The following is a 21228-nucleotide window of genomic DNA, read 5'->3' on the forward strand; positions in this document are numbered from 1 at the left end:
TCACTGGGAGGTGAGTCTCACTAACTTTCATTTTATAAACAGAAGACAAGAAGTCCAGAACCAAGAACCAGCCTACGTATTGTAGACTTCTCTCCTGAAAATTGTATATCAGCTTAGTCAATGCCTGGTTCTTAATTGAAGTTTGTTTTCCCTTTGCATCCAGAGAAAGTTAAGGACGGCTCCTTCTTGTATCATTCCTTCATACATATCCATGTTGGGCTTCTAAGCAAAGTTGGGTGACAAAGGAGAATGGGCCATCAGACAGAGGTAAAGAGGAAAGAAAGGGGGGGGGANGGTTTTTCTTTTTATTGTGGCAAAATACACAAAAAATTTACCATTTTAACCACTTTTAAGAGTACACTGCACCAGCATGAAGTACCTTCACATTGTTGGGCAAACAACATTACCTTCCATCTCCAAAAGTTTTTCATGTTCCCAAACTGAAGCTGTGTAACCATTAAACGATAACTCCCTATTTCGCCTCCCTCCAGTCTCTGGCATCCACCACTCTACTTTCTGTTTCTATGAGTCTGACAACTCTAAGTACCTCGTATAGGTGGAATTATACAATATTTTTCCTTTCATGTTTAGCTTATTTCACTTAGCATAATGTTTTCAAGGTTCATCTATGTTATAGCATGTGTCAAAACTATGTTCCCTTTTAAGGCTCGAACAATATTTCATTATACGTATATACCACGTTTTGTTTATCGATCCGTCTGTCGACAGACATTTGAGTAATGTTTTCACCTTTAGTGAAGCATGCTGCTGTGAACACTGATGTACAAATATCTGTTCTATAATTCAAGATGAGGAAGTTAGCACTATAAAAACTGAAGGTGAAATCAGCACTGGTGACTCTGACACCCCCCCGCCCGNTATTCAGATTAGATAAATTCGATGGACTTATCATCATGTTTTCTTACTCTTCTGCTGTCTCATGTCTGCTGCTGAGCACCTTTAGTAAATTTTTCATTTTAGTTACTGTCTTTTTCAATTCCAGAATTTCCATTTGGTTCTTTTTAAAAATAACTTCTATCTTTTCATTTGGATCATTTATTAGATGAATCAGTGTTCTCATACCTTCCTTTAAGGATTCAGACATGCTTTCTGTTAGTTCTATGAGCTTATTTATAATAGCTACTTTGAAGTCTGTCTTCTAAGTCCAAAATCTGGGATCCCTCAGAAAGAGATTCTATTGAATAATTTTTTTCCTTGTGAATGGGTCACACTTTCCTATTTATTTGTATGTGTCATAAATTTTGTTGAGAACTGTATCTTTCAGATAATATTTTAGAACAAACCTGGAGTATGATGCCCCTGATTTGGATTTTTTTTTAATTTATTTTTCATCTTTATTTAGTGATATGCTACGGTTATCATTACGGAGTGCGTCTGACCTGCAGTGTATGGACACTGACGTCTTTGCTCGCTTTTTTTTTTTTAAGATTTTATTTATTTATTTGACAGAGAGAAAGAGGGAAAATGAGAGAGCACAAGCAGAGGGAGTGGCAGGCAGAGTGAGAGGGAGAAGGAGGCTTCCCCACTGAGTAGGGAGCCCAATGTGGGGCTCGATCCTGGGACGCTGGGATCATGACCTGAGCTGAAGGCAGATGTTTGACCAACTGAGCCACTCAGGCGCCCCTTTACTCACTTTTTTTAAGTATTGTTTTTAGTTTTTAAGTCTGGCTTCCTAATGTCACCTCTGGGTCAGCACAGCTTAGGGGTCAACCAATGATTCATTATAGGTTGTGCTCAAATACCTTGAGCCAGTAAGGCTTCTATTCTTTGCCAATGAATCAGTGTGTGGGTTGAGAAATGTATTAATAATTCAAGTAATTTATAAGTTGGCTAAACCTTACCGTATCACCCGTGCCCATGTGCAAGACATCAGGTTCAGCTAGATGCACGTAAAATGCCAGGGCCCTCTCATCAGCTTATGTAGCCTTCTGCCTGTGCTCAACTGTATAAACTTCCAGGGACACGTGGAGCTTATCATTGTCCACTATGACTCTTTCATTCCTACATTTCCTACATTTCCCTCTTAAATTTCTGACTAGTCCACCTTCCATTGTCTTCCCCATCCAAGATTACAACATCAAACAAGCCGATACATTTGTCTTCCTTGTTCCTTTGCAACTACTTCCAATAATGCCCAAGGACATTCCCCTTCTCCATGCTGCACTCCAACTGAAGCCAACCCAACCTCTCTGATGGCAAATCTTCTTCAACTGCCCAAAGCGTATCATCCCTGCCCAGAGAAGATCACCTTTCCTTCGAAGCAGGTATAGTGCCCTCAATTCTGGACTGGTTAGAGAAAAATTTTCATTTCTCATGTCTGCTCCATCTTTATACACGGAAAACCTGCACAGCAAAGCAGGCATCTGTTGCCATAGTTCATTAAGTGCTCTGTCCGTGAGCAGCCACTTACAGGCTAGAAAGGAAGGAAGAGCTAAAACACAAGAGAAATATCAATCAAATATTTTTTCACTCCCTTGAATTTTATTCCCTTGTTAGATTTTACCTCAGAACCAAAACATAAACAAACAAACAAACAAACAAAAAAACGAACAAAGAAAAAAAACTTCCTGCCACATTACTGTCTTACTGTTTTCTCCCGCTTGGATGCAAATGCAAGATTATCCCTTTGTTGGCTAAAGGCCTTCAAAAGCAGCACTCTGAACCTAGTTCTCATTTCATCTATCTGCTCAAACATCTTATTAGGAGAGGAAAATAATAGGTGGTGTTTCTTCCAATAATACCTACCCAATCCCCACTAGTCTCCTAGGCTAGTCCCTACACTCTTGAGTGGACGTTCAAAGATTGTTTTCTACAGTGATAGCTACATTCCCAGTAACCTTCTAATTGAAAACTGCAGGGATGCTCCATGATGCTGCTCTTTGAAATGTCTGTGAAGTCTCCACTGGGTTTTTATCAATCTCAAGGGTAGACGTTCTCACTGGGAGGTGAGTCTCACTAACTTTCATTTTATAAACAGAAGACAAGAAGTCCAGAACCAAGAACCAGCCTACGTATTGTAGACTTCTCTCCTGAAAATTGTATATCAGCTTAGTCAATGCCTGGTTCTTAATTGAAGTTTGTTTTCCCTTTGCATCCAGAGAAAGTTAAGGACGGCTCCTTCTTGTATCATTCCTTCATACATATCCATGTTGGGCTTCTAAGCAAAGTTGGGTGACAAAGGAGAATGGGCCATCAGACAGAGGTAAAGAGGAAAGAAAGGGGGGGGAAATCTTTAAAGAGGAAAGATGACTGTGTAAGGGGAAAAGACAGGGAACACCTAAATATTGTCTAAAAGTGTTGGTTTCTCTCCAACAATGGTTTTCTTGAAGAAATTGGGTTCAGGCAGGCACGGATCAAAATCCTAGCTTGGTCAATTACCAGCTGTATTTCTTGGTTAATTTCTTTAAATCTTTTGAACTTCAGTTCATAATTCTATAAGATATAGACATGAGTAGTGCCATTCCTCTTTCTCCACCCAGCACCTGGCATGAAATCTGAACACATTTTCTATTTTATTTTTGAAGAGAAGGAGGAAGGGAGGAACCAAGCACTGTGCCTCTGCTTAATAAATCTGGGTGTATTTTGGTACGCTTTCTTTAAGTCTCTTCCAGACATTTCCAACCGTAGATTTTCTACAAACTCTGTGCTAAGGATCTTCAACTAAATTGAGTGGAGAGTGTTTGCAGATTCTGGTTTTAAAAAGTAGATTGGGAAAAACGACATCAGCAAGACCGTGGAATAGAAAGCCCTACACCCTCCTTCCCCCAGAAACACGGATTTAACAACAAACCAACAAATTACCTTGGTGAGAAATACAGAAACTAATTAAAGGTTCCTGTACCACAGGTGAGCATGAAGCCAACCACATCAAAACCCAGCAGGAAACTCACAACGCTCTCCTTCCACTCTCTCGTCATGGTCCTACGCAGGTAAGTATACAGACAAATAGAGAAGTCTGTGGTATTATAAGGTAGATGAGTAAATCCCTTATTGATATACGACATTTTTTAAAGCATAAAAAGTAACTATAAATCTATGTTAATATATACAGAATATAGAAAGAAGTAATTTGGGGCGCCTGGGTGGCGCAGTCATTAAGCGTCTGCCTTCGGCTCAGGGCGTGATCCCAGCGTTCTGGGATCCAGCCCCACGTCAGGCTTCTCTGCTAGGAGCCTGCTTCTTCCTCTCCCACTCCCCCTGCTTGTGTTCCCTCTCTCGCTGGCTGTCTGTCTCTGTCAAATAAATAAATAAAATCTTTAAAAAAAAAAGAAAGAAAGAAAGAAGTAATTTGTATCACCAATAAGATAATACACAAAAATTAATTCAAAATGGATTAAAGATCTATATGTAAGACCTAAAACTACTAAATTCCTAAAATAAAACATAAGGAAAGAGCTTTGCGACACTGAATTTGGTAACAACTTCTTGGATATGACACCAAAAGCACAAGCAACAAAGTACAAACTAGACAAAGGGGACTATACACATTCAGAAACGTCTTCACATCAAAATAATAATAATAATAATAAAAAACAACTGAGTGAAAAGTTAACCTACAGTATGAGAGAAAATAAGTGCAAGTCACATATTTGATAAGGGTTAACATCCTGAATGTGTAAGAAATTTCTACAACTCAACACAACAGAAGTTAATAACCTGATTAAACAATGGGCAAAGAACTTGAATAGCTCTTTCTCCAAAGATACACAAGGGACCGATAAGCATGTGAAAAGACACTCAATATCACTAATAGTTGGGGAATGTAAATCAAAATCACAATGAAATGTCACCTTACATCCATCTGGAGTGCCATTATCAAAAGAACAGAAAACAAGTACTGGCAAGGATGCGGAGAAGTTGGAACCCTTGTGCACTGTCCGTGGGAACGTAAAATGGTGCACCGTTATGGAGGTGCTTCAGAAAATCAAAACTAGAATAACCACATGACCCAGCAATTCCACTCCTGCGTATATACCCAAATGAACTCAAAGCAGGATCTTGAAGAGATATTTGCACATCCATGTTCGTGACAGCATTATTCACAATAGCCAAGAGGCGGAAGCAACCCAAACATCCACTGAGATAAACAGATAACGAACATGTGGTTTTTACATACACTTGAATACTATGCAGTCTTTAATCAAAAAAAAAAAAAAAAAAAAGAAAACCCTATCAGGCTTCAACGTGGATTAACCTTGAGAACATTTATGCTAAGTGAAGTAAGTCAGGTGCAAAAGGACAAATACTGTACAATTCTGCTCATGTGAAATACCTAAAATAGTCAAAATCACAGAAACGCAAAACAGAAAGGTGGTTACCAAGGGCTGAGGAGAGAGGAAAGGGGAGGTAGTGTCTAGTGGACATAGAGTTCCAATGCTGAAAAATGACAAAGTTCTAGAAATTAGTTGTGAATGTGTGAATATACGCAAATATACTTGACATTACTAAACTATACACTTAAAAATAGTTAAGACGGGAAATTTAATGTTATGTGTTTATACAATAACAAAAAATTAAAAACTTTTAAACGTTAGATTTGTTAAATTTTCATTTGAAGTACTTTGTTAGGTTGCTTTCCCTTGGGTAATATTTTTGGAAAAAAATATTTTAGTTCAATAAAAAAAGTATTTGATTCAATTTGCTGTCAGCAAAATCAACCAGTCCAATTCAGACTCTATTCCTAACTAGGGTCAGTCTGACTTGGATGGAAGATAGTCAATCTAATTTAAGCCAGCCTGCGGCTATTCTGTGGGTTTATTCTGCTGACTTCAAGCACAATGGGGCTAAAAACACTATTGATCAGAGCCCTGATTTCCTAAAAATGTCAGGGACATTTTACACTTCCTCTCTGAGGTATTAAATATCAGGCCTGCCATTAACCAGATTGTGATAACAGACACAATAAAGCCAACTGCAAAGTTAACATTAAAGAATATTTCTCCAAAGGTCATGCTGTAGCTATAGGATATCATAATGACCCTCTTCTTTGAGGGCTACTGATTTTTTCACAAAAGATGTCCCCAGCCCAGCTCTGCAACTTCCACCTCACCGTGATAGCCAAGAGTTCAGAGATGATTCCTGCTTCCTCTAACCCTTCCTGAAAATCATATAACACAAGCACAAGCCTCATTACATAATAAATAAATCAATAAAACTCTCCCTGCTCCTTCTTACCAAGAGACACTTCAGGGTTCTACCTCACGTACCCTCCCTCATTGTGTTAAGTCAATAAACCTCCTTTGCTGGACAAAAAAGGTTTGCCCCTGGGGGTCATTGGGCTGGTGGGAATTTTTCACCTTGCTTGCAGGAAAAGAATGTTTCCAACATAATCCGAAACCAGCGGACTTACACAGAGGGATTTGTTCTTCACCCAAAGTAAAGATAAATCAGAGATTTGCGAAGACCATTCCTATCCCCGGTTGTGGCTCACCAGGGGACCAGCCCACCAGAATCACTAGAACGGCTGGAAGCTGAAAAGCCAGTATTTTCTACCCTTCCCCTGAAAACAGTTATGTGTCCTGGAGGTCCTTTAAATCTAACACCTCCTTCTCTGAACCCACGAACCACTGGCTGGGAGGGTACCTTAGAGTTTGGACTTGAGACTCATCCTCCATCTCAAGACAGATCTAATCAATCAAGGTCTTGCTAAAATATCTCTTCAGACACACCTTCTCTGACCACCTTTAAACTATGTAGCCTCATCATACATAACCTCTAACACAACTGTTACTTGTTTTTCTTCTTAGCACGTAACACTTTATGTATTTTGTCCACTACTTTATTAAATTCTTTTCTATGTCTTTAGAGTTTATAGTAGAGTTTCATGGGTTTTTTAATTTAACAACCATATCTCTTTTCTCCAATGTTCATTGTAAATAGTTCATTTCTTGTTCATATTGCATTAGCTGCTGCTCCAAAAAAAGAGGGAAAAAAAAGATCAAAATAAAAGTAATGATAAAATCTGACTCCACTCTTGTTTTCTGGTTTTGGGGGGTTTTCTTGGCAGATTCAAATATAGTTATAAAATCCAGGCATTTTAGTTCTGTAAGGAACTTCAGTGGTCATAAAAACAGCTTCTTCTTTTGCAGAGATAAAACTGTGGGCTGGAGTGTGGAAGCAAGTTGAAAATGCCCCCATTTACTGGTGACTGAATGCCAGTTAAGCTTGATTGGAAAAGGGAAGAGGGTGATAAAGTATGTTTTAAGTACTATTCAAGCTTAGCATTTTGCCTTTTTAAATTAGTATTTTTTAAAATAAAAAAATATATCATGTATACAGTTTAAACAAGCATAAATTGAACAACGATGAATAGGCCGTTTACCTTAACAAATGGCAGTACTATTTAAGCTTTCACTGTGATACTTCCTGATCCCATTTTTCTCATATGTCTTCTTGTGAAAGAAGGGGTGTGGGACTATTCTGAACTTTGTTTTCACCATCCCCGTTTTTATTTGCGGTACTATCACTTACATGTTCTTGAATTTACACCAGTGATCTCTTACAGTAAGTATTCATTCACAACTTGCTTTTTTCAGCTTCTGAGATTCCTCGCTTTCATGTTAATTCATAAAGCTACTTAATTTTCACTGCTGTATAATATCTAAGCGTGGAACAATGTCATACCTTATCCATTCTCCTATCCTGTGGGTATGTTAAACCTAGCTATTTGGGCTGAGAACAGAGATGACCTGAATCAACAAAATGCAACTATTTGCTCTTGGAGAGCCCCATGCAAAAAAGATAAGACTGCAACCTAATAATACTTCACTATTATCTTCAGGAAATTCTTGCAATTCATTCTATCCAGGCAAATGGTTTGCATATCTGGAAAAACAACTCTTTTATAATGAGAAGATTTTGTTCATCTGGATACATGGTGAACTTATCAGAACACTGGCATTAAAAAAAAAAACTGTATTGGGGTGCACGGGCAGCTCAGTCAGTTAAGCATCCCACTCTTGATTTTGGCTCAGGTCATGCTCTCTGGCTGGTGAGATAGAGCCCCTCAGGCTCGGTGCTGGGCAGAACCTGAATATGCTCTCTCTCCCTCTGCCTCTCCCCTCTTCCCCCACTCCCCAGAGTGTTCTCTCTCTCTAAAAAAAACAGGAAAAAAAAACCGTATTAACTCAAAAGAAGACAGGAAAAGAGGGGAGAATGATCTAAGAACAGATGGAACCAACAGAATGCATAGCAAGTTGGGAAATTTAAACCCAACCATATCAATATTAATATTAATGGTAAATTCTCTAAGCACTGCAAGTAAAAGAGATGGTCTAGGATAAAAAGCAAGAACCATTTGTCATCCACAAAATACCAACTCTCACTATAAAGAACAGACAGGTAACAGTAAAAGAAGGGAAAGGTTACAGTATGAAAACGCCAAACCAAAGAGACCTGACTAAATTAATATGAGACAAAATTTCCTGCTGTCTTGCCGTTGTAGGGGCACAGGTGAAGAAGCCAGGACAAAAAAGTGGAATCCTTCATGAGGTTGACCCTGCACAGCCAAGAACAGCATTGCAGGTGCCGTCTCCACTTACCATGAGAGGGACACGGCGGGCTCAGGCTGCGGGACCCAGAATTTCTAACAGAGCCAGAACGCCCGTCAAGAACGTTGGCTGTGGCTGCAACTCTTCGGCCTTGCCACCACGCTGTCGTCACCTCAGATGCTTTGCACAAGCGTAAGGCCATCCTGGAGTACATTTTGCACCAACAGGAAGAGATCGCTGGCGGCTGGAGACCCAAGAAAGCAGCAGGACGCCAGGTGTAAGGAGCAGAAAGAGCTGCCTTCGCCCGTGGCACAGGAGCAGGCGGCGGCTTCCTGGATCAGAGGCAGCCCTGGTGACCGCCCCCCCTTCACGCCTAAGGCTGCCTCGAGGAGCAGCCCAGACGATGCTCAACCCGCAAGCGACGACAAGGACAAAGCACTTTCCAGCTTCAGAATCCTGTCACTAACCTCTAAGACCACGACTATCAAGGATACTGGGACCCACCCCAGGTGGGAAGAGCCACTACGCATGTCAGATCTGACGCGCGTGCGCTTCATGCCACTCGACGCCTTCCTACACCACGTGAGACTCACCTCGCTCAGTGAGTCCTGCGCGTGCGCCGTGGCCCGGGATCGCTTGAGCAACGTCGTACAGTCTGCCGCGCCCCAGTTCCTTGGGCATCGGATCGTCATTGAGCGTGGGCGGAAGCTTATGCCGAAGGACATGTGCACCCCGGAAATAGGTAGAAGCTCGCAGACCCGCAGCGTCATGCTGGTGTGGGCGGTGCCGACTCCACCTGCTCAGAACTGAAGCTGCAGGCCGAGCAGTTGCAGCCAGCCTGCTGGGGTTGCGGGCCTGGGTGTGCGGGTGACCGAATAAACCGGCTTGGGTGTGGAAAAACATTCCGGAACCAGATTGCCTGAGTACAGATCCTGGCTCAGTGCTAGCTAGTGTAAGTGACCTTAACCCCTTTCTGCCCTCCTTTCTGTCTTTAAAATGGGGCATTAATAATTTTCCTCAAAGCGCCAATGGGAAGGTTAAATGAGTAAATATGAGAAGTGATTAGTACTGATTCCAGTTTTTAATAGTAAATGGCTTTAATATTACACCTTTTCAAACAGTGTTCCCTATTTTCAGTAAATAGCATTTGTTTAAGTGGCTTCCTTCTAATCCTACTCTCCTTGTGGCTATTCACCGTAGCTCTAGAATTTATTGAATAGCTTTCAACGTCTATTGTTATCCTTTAGTTTGCTATGGTAATGAAATATGTTGATAAAGTTCCTATTTCTGAAGTCCTTGCATTACTGAAATTAATCCCATTTGTTTATATCATAATTTTGTAAATGAATAGCTGTATTCAGACTTGCAATAATTTATTTGAAATATTTGCTTCTATATTTGTAATTGGAATTCATCTTATTTTCTCTTGTGTGCTATCTTTACAATACTTCATACTGTGAATTTCGGGAACTTTAATCTTTCTTTGTGGATTAGAATTATTTAAAATAACATAGGAATTACGTGATGTGTGGATTTAGATTAAACTCAGTAAAACCATCTGAACCTGCCACCAAATTTGGCTATGGTTATTGGACTGTTTAAATTTTCTCTCTCTTTTTGGGTCAAATGAGGTATTTTATGTCTTGATAACAAGTTACCTATTTCTCTCAGATTTCCCAAGTTTATTATGGTAAGTTTGTATAAGTTGCTTTAATATAAATCTTTAAGCTTTTCTGTTTGAAGATCATATTTCATTATTAATATCATATATTCATTTGATGTCTGTTTATTAGGTTTGCCAGGGATTTCCCTTTTTATTTTAATCTTTTTAAAGAATAAAATGTGTATTTTGTATTATATAACATAGAACATGTAGCATATTACAAAAAGTCAAGGAGCAGTATCTGAAGACAAAAGTTCCTTTGCCTCTCATGTAAAAGAGGTCCCAAAGTTGTGCAGCTTGGGACTGGTGTGTCAGTACCCTGGTATTATCAGGGACCCAGACTTATCTTCATGCTCCAGTTCCCACTACCTGGCTTCCATCCTATGAACCTTATTATTCACAATAACTGTTGGGGCTCTAATGATCAGATTCAGAATGCTTCTGGCCAGCAGCAGGTAGAAGGAGGACAAAATGAAAGGATTGGTTCGCTAATGATTCAGCCCCCTTTCTTAGCCTTCCCAGAACTTCCTGAACATACCTTTGTGTACACATCTGCCAGAACTTAGTCATAGAGCCACAGCAAGATGCAGGGGAGCACTGGGAATACAGCCTGAGTAGCTCTCCATCAGGAAAAAAAAAAAAAGTCCAAGTTCTATTAGTGAGAGGACGGGAATGAATATTGTGTAGAACTGGGAGCATCTGTTCTAAGTGTCGTGTATACTATCTAAAACGTTTCTGCTTTCCCTTACACTTAAAATTTTCATATCTTTCATCTGAGTTCATTTTTCTTCCTAATTGTTATTGGCTGATTTTGATACGCATCTTTTAAGTCCTGAGGTCAAATAGTTTGTGGGGTTTTTGTCTTTAAAAAAAAATAAATTACAAGAAAACATTTGAGAATATAAGTTTGAAATCCTGTATTCTTTTGCTTCATTTGCTAGTTCTTAACCCCTTACTGTGGGGTAAATGTTCATGGAATTGCCCAAAGACATCTGGAACTAAGAGCAGTAGATTTTAAGGTTTATGTTCTTTGAACATACATTCCCTAAGCTGGGTGGTTATGTGACATATTGAAAGTCACTTCTTAAGCAGTCTTTCATATCATAATTCATTGAACAAATTGCCTGTTGCCAGATATTTAGTGGTCTCCAATTCAAGATTTTAAGTATTGTTGTATCTGCCATCCTTATATGTTTTTGTCCACCTGTGTAATTATTTCTGTAAGATTAATTTCTGAAAGTGGAATTGGGTGTAAAAAATGTAAAATCTGATACCTATCAGAAAACAACTTATTGGTTTGATTGTCTTCTGCTCTCTAAAAAGTTTTCCAGAAAACGTAAAATTGCTTTCTCTCACACACTTTTGATGAGAGCATAACCTGCTAAAGCTGATTTAGATAGAAATCTGGTAATATTAGCCAAAATTTAAATAGGCATAGCCACTGTTGCAGCACGTCCTCTTCTATGAGTCTTACTGAATTGCTTTTTTTTACGTACATAAATATACAGTGTATGTGGTGAATCGGAAATATAACCTAAAGACATTAAGTGAAACATCACTGTGAAGATACATACATACGCTCTGTTTCCATTTTGTAAACTAAAATTATATGTGTATATGTAAGTCTGTGATAGTAGTCAAATGCAAAGTAAAATAATGAGAAAGATATCCAACAATGGCCGGGGGTTACTTGAGAGGAGGTAAAGAAAGACTGGGCCCAGGAGAGAGAGAATGTGGTAGAGAGAAATGTCCATACTGAAGTTGATATACTTTTGTATTACATTTATCTTTTTCGTTAAGGATGTGTTTTCATTTTATTATTAATGGAAACAAGATACTTATTAAAATTAGAGGGTTGGTACATACTTTCAAGTTATAGGTACTGTCATTTCATGATTTATTTATATTGCTTAGATTTTTATATGACTGCTTAATTCATATTTCAGTGTCTCACCATCATCATCAAGGAGCTGTGTTCTTTCTGTCTTGCTACTCTGCTAGGACATAGATGGGCTGGCACCATCCCAGGTGTCATAAAAAAACAACAAAATCCAATGAAAGAAAAAGCTCTACTTTCACAACATCTCCACGCACACGCACGCACGCACACACACACACAATCTTAACAAACCACCCGGCACTCTTCTCTTCCATACACATACGCCTTTCTGTCATAGTTTTTCCTATATCCATTCCTAAAACTGGTCCCTGGCAAGGGGAATTAATACCAGGATAGGCTTAATGAAGAAGCTCACCATAACAAGAAAGGTAGGTACCTGAGAAAAACCTAAGGTCTTTAAAAAAGCAAATTGGAGGTAATGGCTATTGGATAAGCAACAAACAAGTTCTGAAATTATGGTAAAAGGGAATCTCTCCTCCCCCATGATAAGTACTTTCCACCCTTTTGATCTTTTTAAATTAACTATTCTAAAGTTTCGACCGCAGATCTTACAAGTGCACTTCCTCCGGGAAGACCAGTTGTCATGCTTCAGCCAGTGTGAGTTGTGGTTTTGGGCAATTCATATTAAAAGCATATGTGTCTGTTAAGGGTCTAGGTCTTCTGCTCTGCATGTATCCACAGATTATGAAGTTCCATAGGGAATTTAATAGATTATCACACTGAGTTTTAAAGAGTGCAAGATTTGATAAATAATAAAATAAGTACATAGGTTTAGGAATGTATCAACAGCTTGAAGCCACAGCTCTTTGCTCCCCAAAAAAGGAATCATCCAAATGCAGCTTTTGGTTTGGGTGCAGAGAGTGAGTTTAGACCCATAGAACTAACACCATGGACAAGGTTGGCCAAATATTCCTATCTCCATCTTAGGTTGGGCTTCCCACAGTCTGAGAAAACTTGATACAAACACAACTGTACCTTGAATAAGAAAATCATTCTAATTTCTTCACCAAGCCAACCCATATAAGCCAAACAAGTGGGTCAAATTTCAGCTAAAAATTTTTTCTTAAGATTTTATTTATTTATTCGACAGAGAAAGAGAGAGATCACAAGTAGGCAGAGCAACAGGCAGAGGGAGAGGGAGAAGCAGGCTCCCCGAGGAGCAGGGAGCCTGATGCGGGACTCGATCCCAGGACACTGGGATCGTGACCTGAGCCAAAGGCAGACAGGTTAATTGACTGAGCCACCCAGGTGCCCATCAGCTAAGAATTTTAATGACTTGCTAAAGACCCAAGCATAGGCAAGTGTGAGAGTATAGAACCCCTGAGGTTTTCAGATGCAAAGGGAGTTTGTACCAACTCACAGGTTATTCTTCATGGACACCCCTGGTACTTAAAAGAAAGATGGAGGATGGAGAGGTACAAAAGGCCTAAATCCCCGCCTACGTCCTCCTCCCCTATGGAACAAAAGGTAACCATAGCAACAACAAAATCACACCTAGCTCTACTACTGAAGGTAACCATAGCAACAACAAAATGCACACATAGCTCAACTACTGTTAAGGTTTTCTCTTTATCTTTGGTGTTTGGCGGTTTAAATATAATGTACCTGAGTGCGGTGTTCTCTGTAGCTATTTGACTTAATGTTAATTAGGGTTCTTGATCAATAGAGTAATGTCTGTCATCAGATGATTTGGAAGTCTTGGCTGTTATTTCTTGAAATATAATTTCTGTACATCTTTTGTCTTCTCTGGTTTTCCCATGATACATACATTAGACTTGTTGACAGTGTCTCACATTTCATTTTTGTTAACTTCTGGGTTTTTTTTGTTTGTTTGTTTTTCTTTGTTCTTCATGCTTCATGTATATTGATCTATGATTCGATATTTATTCAGATTTACTAATTCTGTCTTCTATTGTGTTCATTCTGCCATAAATGCATTGGATGAGTTNTGTTTGTTTGTTTTTCTTTGTTCTTCATGCTTCATGTATATTGACCTATGACTCGATATTTATTCAGATTTACTAATTCTGTCTTCTATTGTGTTCATTCTGCCATAAATGCATTGGATGAGTTCCTTATTTCAAATACTCTATTTTGTTATTTCTAGGATATTGATTTGATTCTTTTTATAGATCACAATTTTCCTTTGAAATAATCAATTTTACATTCATTTTATCTTCTATTTTATATAATATCCAGTTTTTAAAGCCCTTGCCTGACAACTCTGAATCATCTCTACGTCTGTTTCTGTTGACTATTTTATTTATAATTGGACACTTCTTATCATGTATGATAACTTTTATTGCATGCTGGGCATTGTGAATGAGAGTCCATATTATGTTATCTTCCTCTAAAGAGTGTTGGCTTTTGTCCTGGGTGCTGTTAAAATTCCAGCAGATCACTCTGTTCCTGATGAGGCCCACTTTTAGGTTTTGTTAGGTTGGATCTGCTACACTTTTGTCCTAACACTTAACACCTATACCCAAATGGCATTGACTTTATGGGATCTCAACTTAATGTCCTGGTTGTTCATGTATTTTAAAAATAGTAATTTTTTGAGGAAATGATAATATTCTGTATCTGGTCCCTATAAACTATAAACAGTTAAATTTTCTATTATGTAAGTGAACTTGAAGCATACATGATTGGTGATAGGGAAGCAATACTATTTAACTTCACCTTTGATAAGTTATACCAGTTATGCTTTCTGTGTGGTTCTAAGTGGAACAATGATGAAATCCGTATTTTCTTTTCCAGCCATGCTGCCATAAAAAAGAAGATATAGTCTTAGAAAATCTCAGGATTGAAGGGAAATAAAAGTTTATTATAAACAAAACAAAAACATACACTCATCCATTGTGTTAATCCCCCATTATGTCTTTGTTCACAAGGAGGTGAACTAAGTTGAACATGAACAAGGATGAAAGTGAAGTTCTGCAGTTGAATCGAAAGTAACAGTTGCATAAGAATAAAAATAACACTTGACTTTAATGAGCATCTCATGTGAGAATAAAACTCAATCTGAGTTCTAAAGTTAAGGCTTTAAAGTCAAAACTAAACATGTATTGATTAGGAGATTGGTACTTGAAGATATAGGGGTCTGAAGATGCTCTAAAGTCCAAGCATTTCTTAGCTCCATGACTGAAAACATGCCATTTATCTTCACTGCAGGATAGGTCTTGGGTTATCTCCATTAATATTCCCCACCCTCAAGTCTAACTCCAGTGAAAGACCATGAGAATGCACTGGTCCCTCAATAGGATGGCAACATATAAATACAAGGAATAATCAACTAAGAGCATAGGAATTAGAGCTCCAGATTTCCCAGAAATATCTTGGGAAAAATTAAATATCTTGATTTCCTCTTTTCTGCTTTATTGTGATACAACTAAGAGCATGGGAATTAGAGCTCCAGGTTTCCCAGAAACCTGGAAAAATTAAATATCTTGATTTCCTCTTTTCTGCTTTATTGTGATGCAACTAAGAGCATGGGAATTAGAGCTCCAGGTTTCCCAGAAATATCTTGGGAAAAATTAAATATCTTGATTTCCTCTTTTCTGCTTTATTGTGAAAATTGCATCTCTAAAGCTTACTATCAATTTTGTTTCCCTGAGGAATCAGAGCCACTTAGGTAAACATGATAAATGGTGCTAAAAAAAGAAAGAATGTAGGAACAAAAAAAAAAAAAAAAGGAAAGTACTCATGGTCTGTCTAGAACTAAAATTCATTTTACCTTATAGGTCTTGTAAGTTTTGGCAATTATTCTTGAAGTTCAAGTTAACCAGCAATTACTTAACTTGGGAAATAACATGAAGAAGAATGATACCAGTTTTTAACTTACTTGCAACTGTCTATTTCAGTTGGGTAAGTACATATTTCATATCTTAATCATGTTGGACATCAGTTGATGAATGGGATGTGTGAGACTTGTTCGTAATATATTCTAAGTGACATAAGGTTGAAATCCATCAGAAGCTTTCACCAAATGCTTCTTTGTATGAGATGAGAATCTGATTTGGCCCTTGGCATTCAAAAGTTTTAAGCTATTGCAGGCAACCTGCCTAGAATATTAAATAAATGTTGATCATATGCAGAGTTGAGTAAAGAAGAAGTTAAGCATTTAATTTAATATGTACAATAAAGAAAATATTTGTTTTCTGGTAGTGTCACTCTCAGTTACTATTAATTGACTGCCAACCACATTGCAGACAGCAGACGATGAGTATAATGAAAACAAGGACCAGGAAATGCAATGTGCTATGTAGCACGTAAAACATTATTTAATTAATATTTGTTGAATTGATAGCAGCTTGCTTGCCTTTTCCTACACATTATCTCATTTCATCTCCAGAATTTCCTGGAAAGGTATGTTTGATGCCCATTTCTTAAATGATGAAATTGAGCCTTAAAGCAGTTAATGGGCCCTTGGCGCAGGTCCCAAAACCATGGGTTGATCATGTGGTGCTCTCCCTCCCTGTGCAGTGCTCATTCTTTCTTCTGACTCAGCAGCATGCAGTCATTTGGGCTGAGGAGGGGGAAGGGAGCGCAAGTTGGAATTGGTAAGCAAGGTAAAGTAAAGTGAGGGTTTGTAAAACTTGTGGGGATTCCAGTAGTGGGAACCACAGGAAGAGGAGTACGCATGGCAGCCGTGTGCAGAGGATGCCACATGGGGAAGGGGTGGAGGCAGAAAGGGGGCTCCCGGAAGAAATCTGGATGGGAGATGGAGAGTATGATACTGTGATGGACAGTGAGAAATCTGTATTTGGTCATCAACCTGTTCCTGGTTCACAGCTCCTAAAACCCTTGCCATTTCCCATGCAGAGGGTGACAGAGGTATCTCGTATCTGTGTTACCGAGGTGACTTTTGGAAAGCCCTTACGTAAGCTGAGGAGGGGGCTTGTTGCCAAGGGAGCCACATCATTTGAGGGTTGAAACTTTCAGTCACTGCCCCCCCCAACCTCTGAGGCAGGGAGAGGGGCTAGGGGTTGATTCAGTCACCAGTGCCAACGATTTAACCAGTCATGCCTATGTAATGAAGCCTCCACAAAAAACCAGCACACCTGGGTTCAGAGAGCTTCCAGGGTGGTGACGATGTGGAGGTGCTGGGAGAGGGACACTCCTGGAGAGGGCACGGGGCTCCACGCCCTCTCTCCATACCTTGCCCTCTGCATCTCTTCTGTTGGGCTGTTCCTGAGTTACATCTGTTTATAATAAACTGGTAATCTGAAAAATATTTCTCTAGAGTTCTCCGATCACTCTAGCAAAGTAATCAAACTGAAGGGGCTCTTGGAAACCTCCAATTTATAGCCAGTCAATCAGAAATACAGATAATAGCCTGAACTTGCAACTGGTGTCTAAAGGGAGTTTGGGGGGATCAGTCTTATAAGACTGAACCCCTAACCTGTGGAATCTGATGCTATCTTCAGGTAGATGGTGTCAGAATTGAGTTGAATTGTAAGACCCCCTGCTGGTATCTGGAGAATTGCTTGCTCTTGTGGGAACCCCCCCCTACACACACACACACACACACACACACACACACACACTGTATTGGTATCAGAACTATTTAGAGAAAAAGTTAAATCTTCCAAGGTGTCTGGGCAGAGGGCCTTTATGCAGAAAGTGGGCATCCTGAGAACTTGCTGTGAGGCTGTGTGAAAGAAAGTTATCAAGCCACAGTTATGAATGGAAAATGCACCTCTTGCAGACACACACAATTATGTTAATTTCACGGCTTCTCCTTGATGAGCCAAGCCCCAAATCCGGCCCAAGTCATCCTTCCTTTGCCTTGAAAATAATGAAATGCAATGTCCAGAGTTAAGGTTGATATTTTTGAGGGTGCCCACTATTCCCTCTTCACTCCTTAAACTACCTGTCTATCCCCTTAACCACCTCAGACTCAGTAATGCACCTCAGTAATGCTCCATCTATATGGAGGCCCAAAACCTCAGTTCCAAAGGGAACAAAAATTAGACCAGCATGGGATAATTTTGTATTGGCGTGTTGGTGGATTTCTTCGGGCTCATCGTTGTTTTTTAGTGACTTCTTTCAACCTGGCTTATAATTATGCAACTACAGTACCTGCTAGAATCAATCAGCCTTCCAAACTGAAACACGTTCATCTTTATCCAAATGTAATTTATCTGAAATGCCATGTTGGTGTGAGCATTATGCATTACTACATAGGCTTCTATTTTCTTCTTAAATAATGAAACACCCTAATGGAAAATATTCCCTCTAAATAAATTTTAATGAGCACTTATTTGCCCAAATTGTTCTTTCTCTGATTGGCAGAAATTTAATATGAACTTGAATTATCAGGGGCTTTTTGTTATAATGGGCTTTGGGAATAAATCATACAAAGATGACTTATTTTCCTATACCTTCCAAGGGGCAAGTGCTACCATAACAACTTCCTCGCAAATGCAAAGTGAGTATCAACATCTTCCCTTGCATCTATATAGGAAAATGTCACATCAGAAATCATGTCAAGGTGTAAGATCTTACTGGAGATTGAAGTGAACAAGTAAGAAGCCTAATTGCTGTAGAAGGGCATATATCCCAGATTTTGCTGCTACACACACACACACACACACACACACACACACATACACACACACGTGCATGTGTCTGCTACATTTTTTAATTCCCTGCACTGAATGGTTTTTCTGAGGAAAGAAAGCAAATGGGAAACACTACCCTGTGTCCTGGCAGGCTACAGAGCTTGGGCCTCACTGTGCTCACTGAGAATCAGAGCAAGGCCAGATGTAGAACTTGGAGAAGTGCCTTCCAGAAAAGAGCTCCAGCCTCAGCAAGAATTATGAGTCAGTGGAGTAGGGAGCCAGATTTGAGGGTGTCCCCATAGACTCCAGAATGCACACCATTAATTGCATCTCTAGACTTTCTCTCCATCTGAAATACTGCCGAAGGGAGCTAGTGCCATTTCTGAGTCATTTTTTATAATGGAAATGACATTGAGAGAGGTCATTTAGTTCATTTTAAAATTTTGTATCTCATGCCTTCTAGAAGCTTCATAGTATTCAAAACCAATCACAAAAGGGAATTTGCATTTTCAAGGAACTCTGCACTGGGGTGGGGAACTCACAGCTAAGTCAAAAACACCTTCAGTGAGTGTCAGTAAGATTACTTCTTTTAAACCAGAAAAGTGTGAGCTCAATAAGCATCTCCAGGGGGCAAAAAGGCAGCAAAACTCCTGTTTGTGGGAGGCTTCTGGGCCTGGCTGGAGAGCAGGGCTCCAGATGCTGCTGGCTGCACTACCCATCAGCTGAGCGGCCTTGACCCTCAAAACTGCTTCCTTATCAGAAAACGGGGAAAAGAACACCCATCTTGTAAAGCAGTTGCGAGATGCGCACAGATAGTAGACATTCAAGGAATGTTCTCTTGAGCAATCTCCTGTCATCTCTGGCCCTCACTACATATGACCCCTCGCCCCCCCCCACCTGCCTAGCAGTTTTGTCCAGAAACAGCTCCATCCACATCTATACAAATGATTAGAATGTGACACCCTCAAAGAAGATTTGGGAAGTGGAATTTAGTCTTTGTGTAGAGAAGGTAGAAAAACTTTAAATGTGATTATTTTATAATCAATAATGGTAATATGCTTTTTCATAATTTAGGTATCCTAATAATTATTCCTACTAAAAAGCGTAAAAAGAACATTTATAAGGGACACCTGGGTGGCTCAGTCGGTTAAGTGTCCAACTCTTGGTTTCAGCTTAGGTCATGATCTTAGGGTCCTGAGATCCAGCCCCATGTCAGGCTCTGTGCTCAGCCATGAGCCTGCTCAATTCTTTCCCCTCCCTCTTCATCCCCCTCTGCTCTTCCCCCCATCCCCTCTGCTGCGTGCCTTCTCTCTCTCTAAAAAAAAAAAAATTATAAGAATTTAAAGGTTACAAAGCACTTTCTTTTATAATTTGACTCTCAGAACAATCTGGTATTATTAGCAGGACAGGAAATTTTTAGTACGAACTTTAAAGATGAGGAAAGTGAGGCTCTGAGGATCTCTGTGGCCCTGGTCTTGTGCCTGCACAGCCTTCTATATTTCTTTTACCTGCACCGAGACTTCCTACAAACACTAATTCGGGATGTGTTGTTTAATGTCCGTTCTCCTGATCAGAGAGTGTGACACTCCCCATGCACCCTGTTTTGGCCACCACTGAGTCCCCAGCTTCTAGCACAGATCCTAGCCCAAGAACGAATTCAGGGATTCAAAGAAAAGGTTCATAAAGCACTGTTGTGGCAAAGGGAGAACTGTATATTAGTAATGAAAATAAATGGACTGTTTTCAGAAGCAGGGGCAGCTGACAGGCAGCACGTGTTGGTAAGATGGAGAAGGACTACCTCCCAGGGCAACCTCACCACTCTCTGAGTGGGCATGGGGCTAGATGCTGCTTGCACGGAGTGATACCAACTCTCCAGCGAGCTTCTGAGTTCATGTAGCAAGGGACTGAGTGGCCAGATGCCCCTGAAGGGCAGAGGATGCTCAGGGACCCAGCCCTCTGGCTTCTTCAGTTCTGAAAGGGAGCCAAACACCACGCCAAAGGGAACCTAGGGCCCTGCTTGGTTTCCACCTGTTCTGGAGTGCAGTGTCTCCTTATGGGGAAAGAGGAGTATTTTTGTGCCTAATGTTTGCTCATATTTTACTCCCAAGTGGTAAAATACACACACACACACACACACACACACACACACGCTTGTTTAGGATATATCAGACAACAAGACCTCCCTATAAGGAAGAATTCTGGTGCAGTACTGGACATGGTCCATTCTGAAGTTTCACTCATCGGACCTCACATTCTGGCCCTTTTATTTACACTGAAAAGAATCCCCAAATCTCTCATTTTTCTCATCTGGAAAGTGAGTTTGTAATGCTTACCTCGTCGCATTGTTCTGACTTTCCAAGGATTAAGCAACACCAAGCAGGTTAGATGCCTGGCACACATCGCATGTTCCTGAGTGGTAAGGACTGTTGTTATCCTTCTGTTCTGTGGGGGTGGATGACAGGAACACTTGCTTTTCTCTGCACTCCAAATCAGGACTCATTGTGTCCACACCACATCCCAGTGGGGGTAGAGAGCCTCATCCCCATCTTGCAGGTGAGGAGTCTGGTGCATGAAGGTGGTGGGACTTGCCCA

At 40.0% G+C, this 21228-nt stretch overlaps 1 protein-coding gene across 1 annotated transcript in view; it reads left to right on the plus strand.

Annotated features, from left to right (window-relative positions):
• Window positions 1–15828: 15828 nt before the first annotated feature.
• The window catches only part of LOC109491272 (metalloproteinase inhibitor 1-like), a 30458-nt gene continuing 25058 nt past the window's right edge, over window positions 15829–21228 (plus strand). Inside the window, exon 1 of the mRNA XM_034639041.1 lies at window positions 15829–15937. Coding sequence (XP_034494932.1) covers window positions 15893–15937 — 45 coding nt within the window. The 5' untranslated portion in view covers window positions 15829–15892. The remainder of the gene's footprint in view (window positions 15938–21228) is intronic.

Source organism: Ailuropoda melanoleuca, chromosome 12 (genome assembly GCF_002007445.2).
Source record: "Ailuropoda melanoleuca isolate Jingjing chromosome 12, ASM200744v2, whole genome shotgun sequence".
Classification (NCBI taxonomy): Eukaryota; Metazoa; Chordata; class Mammalia; order Carnivora; family Ursidae; genus Ailuropoda; species Ailuropoda melanoleuca.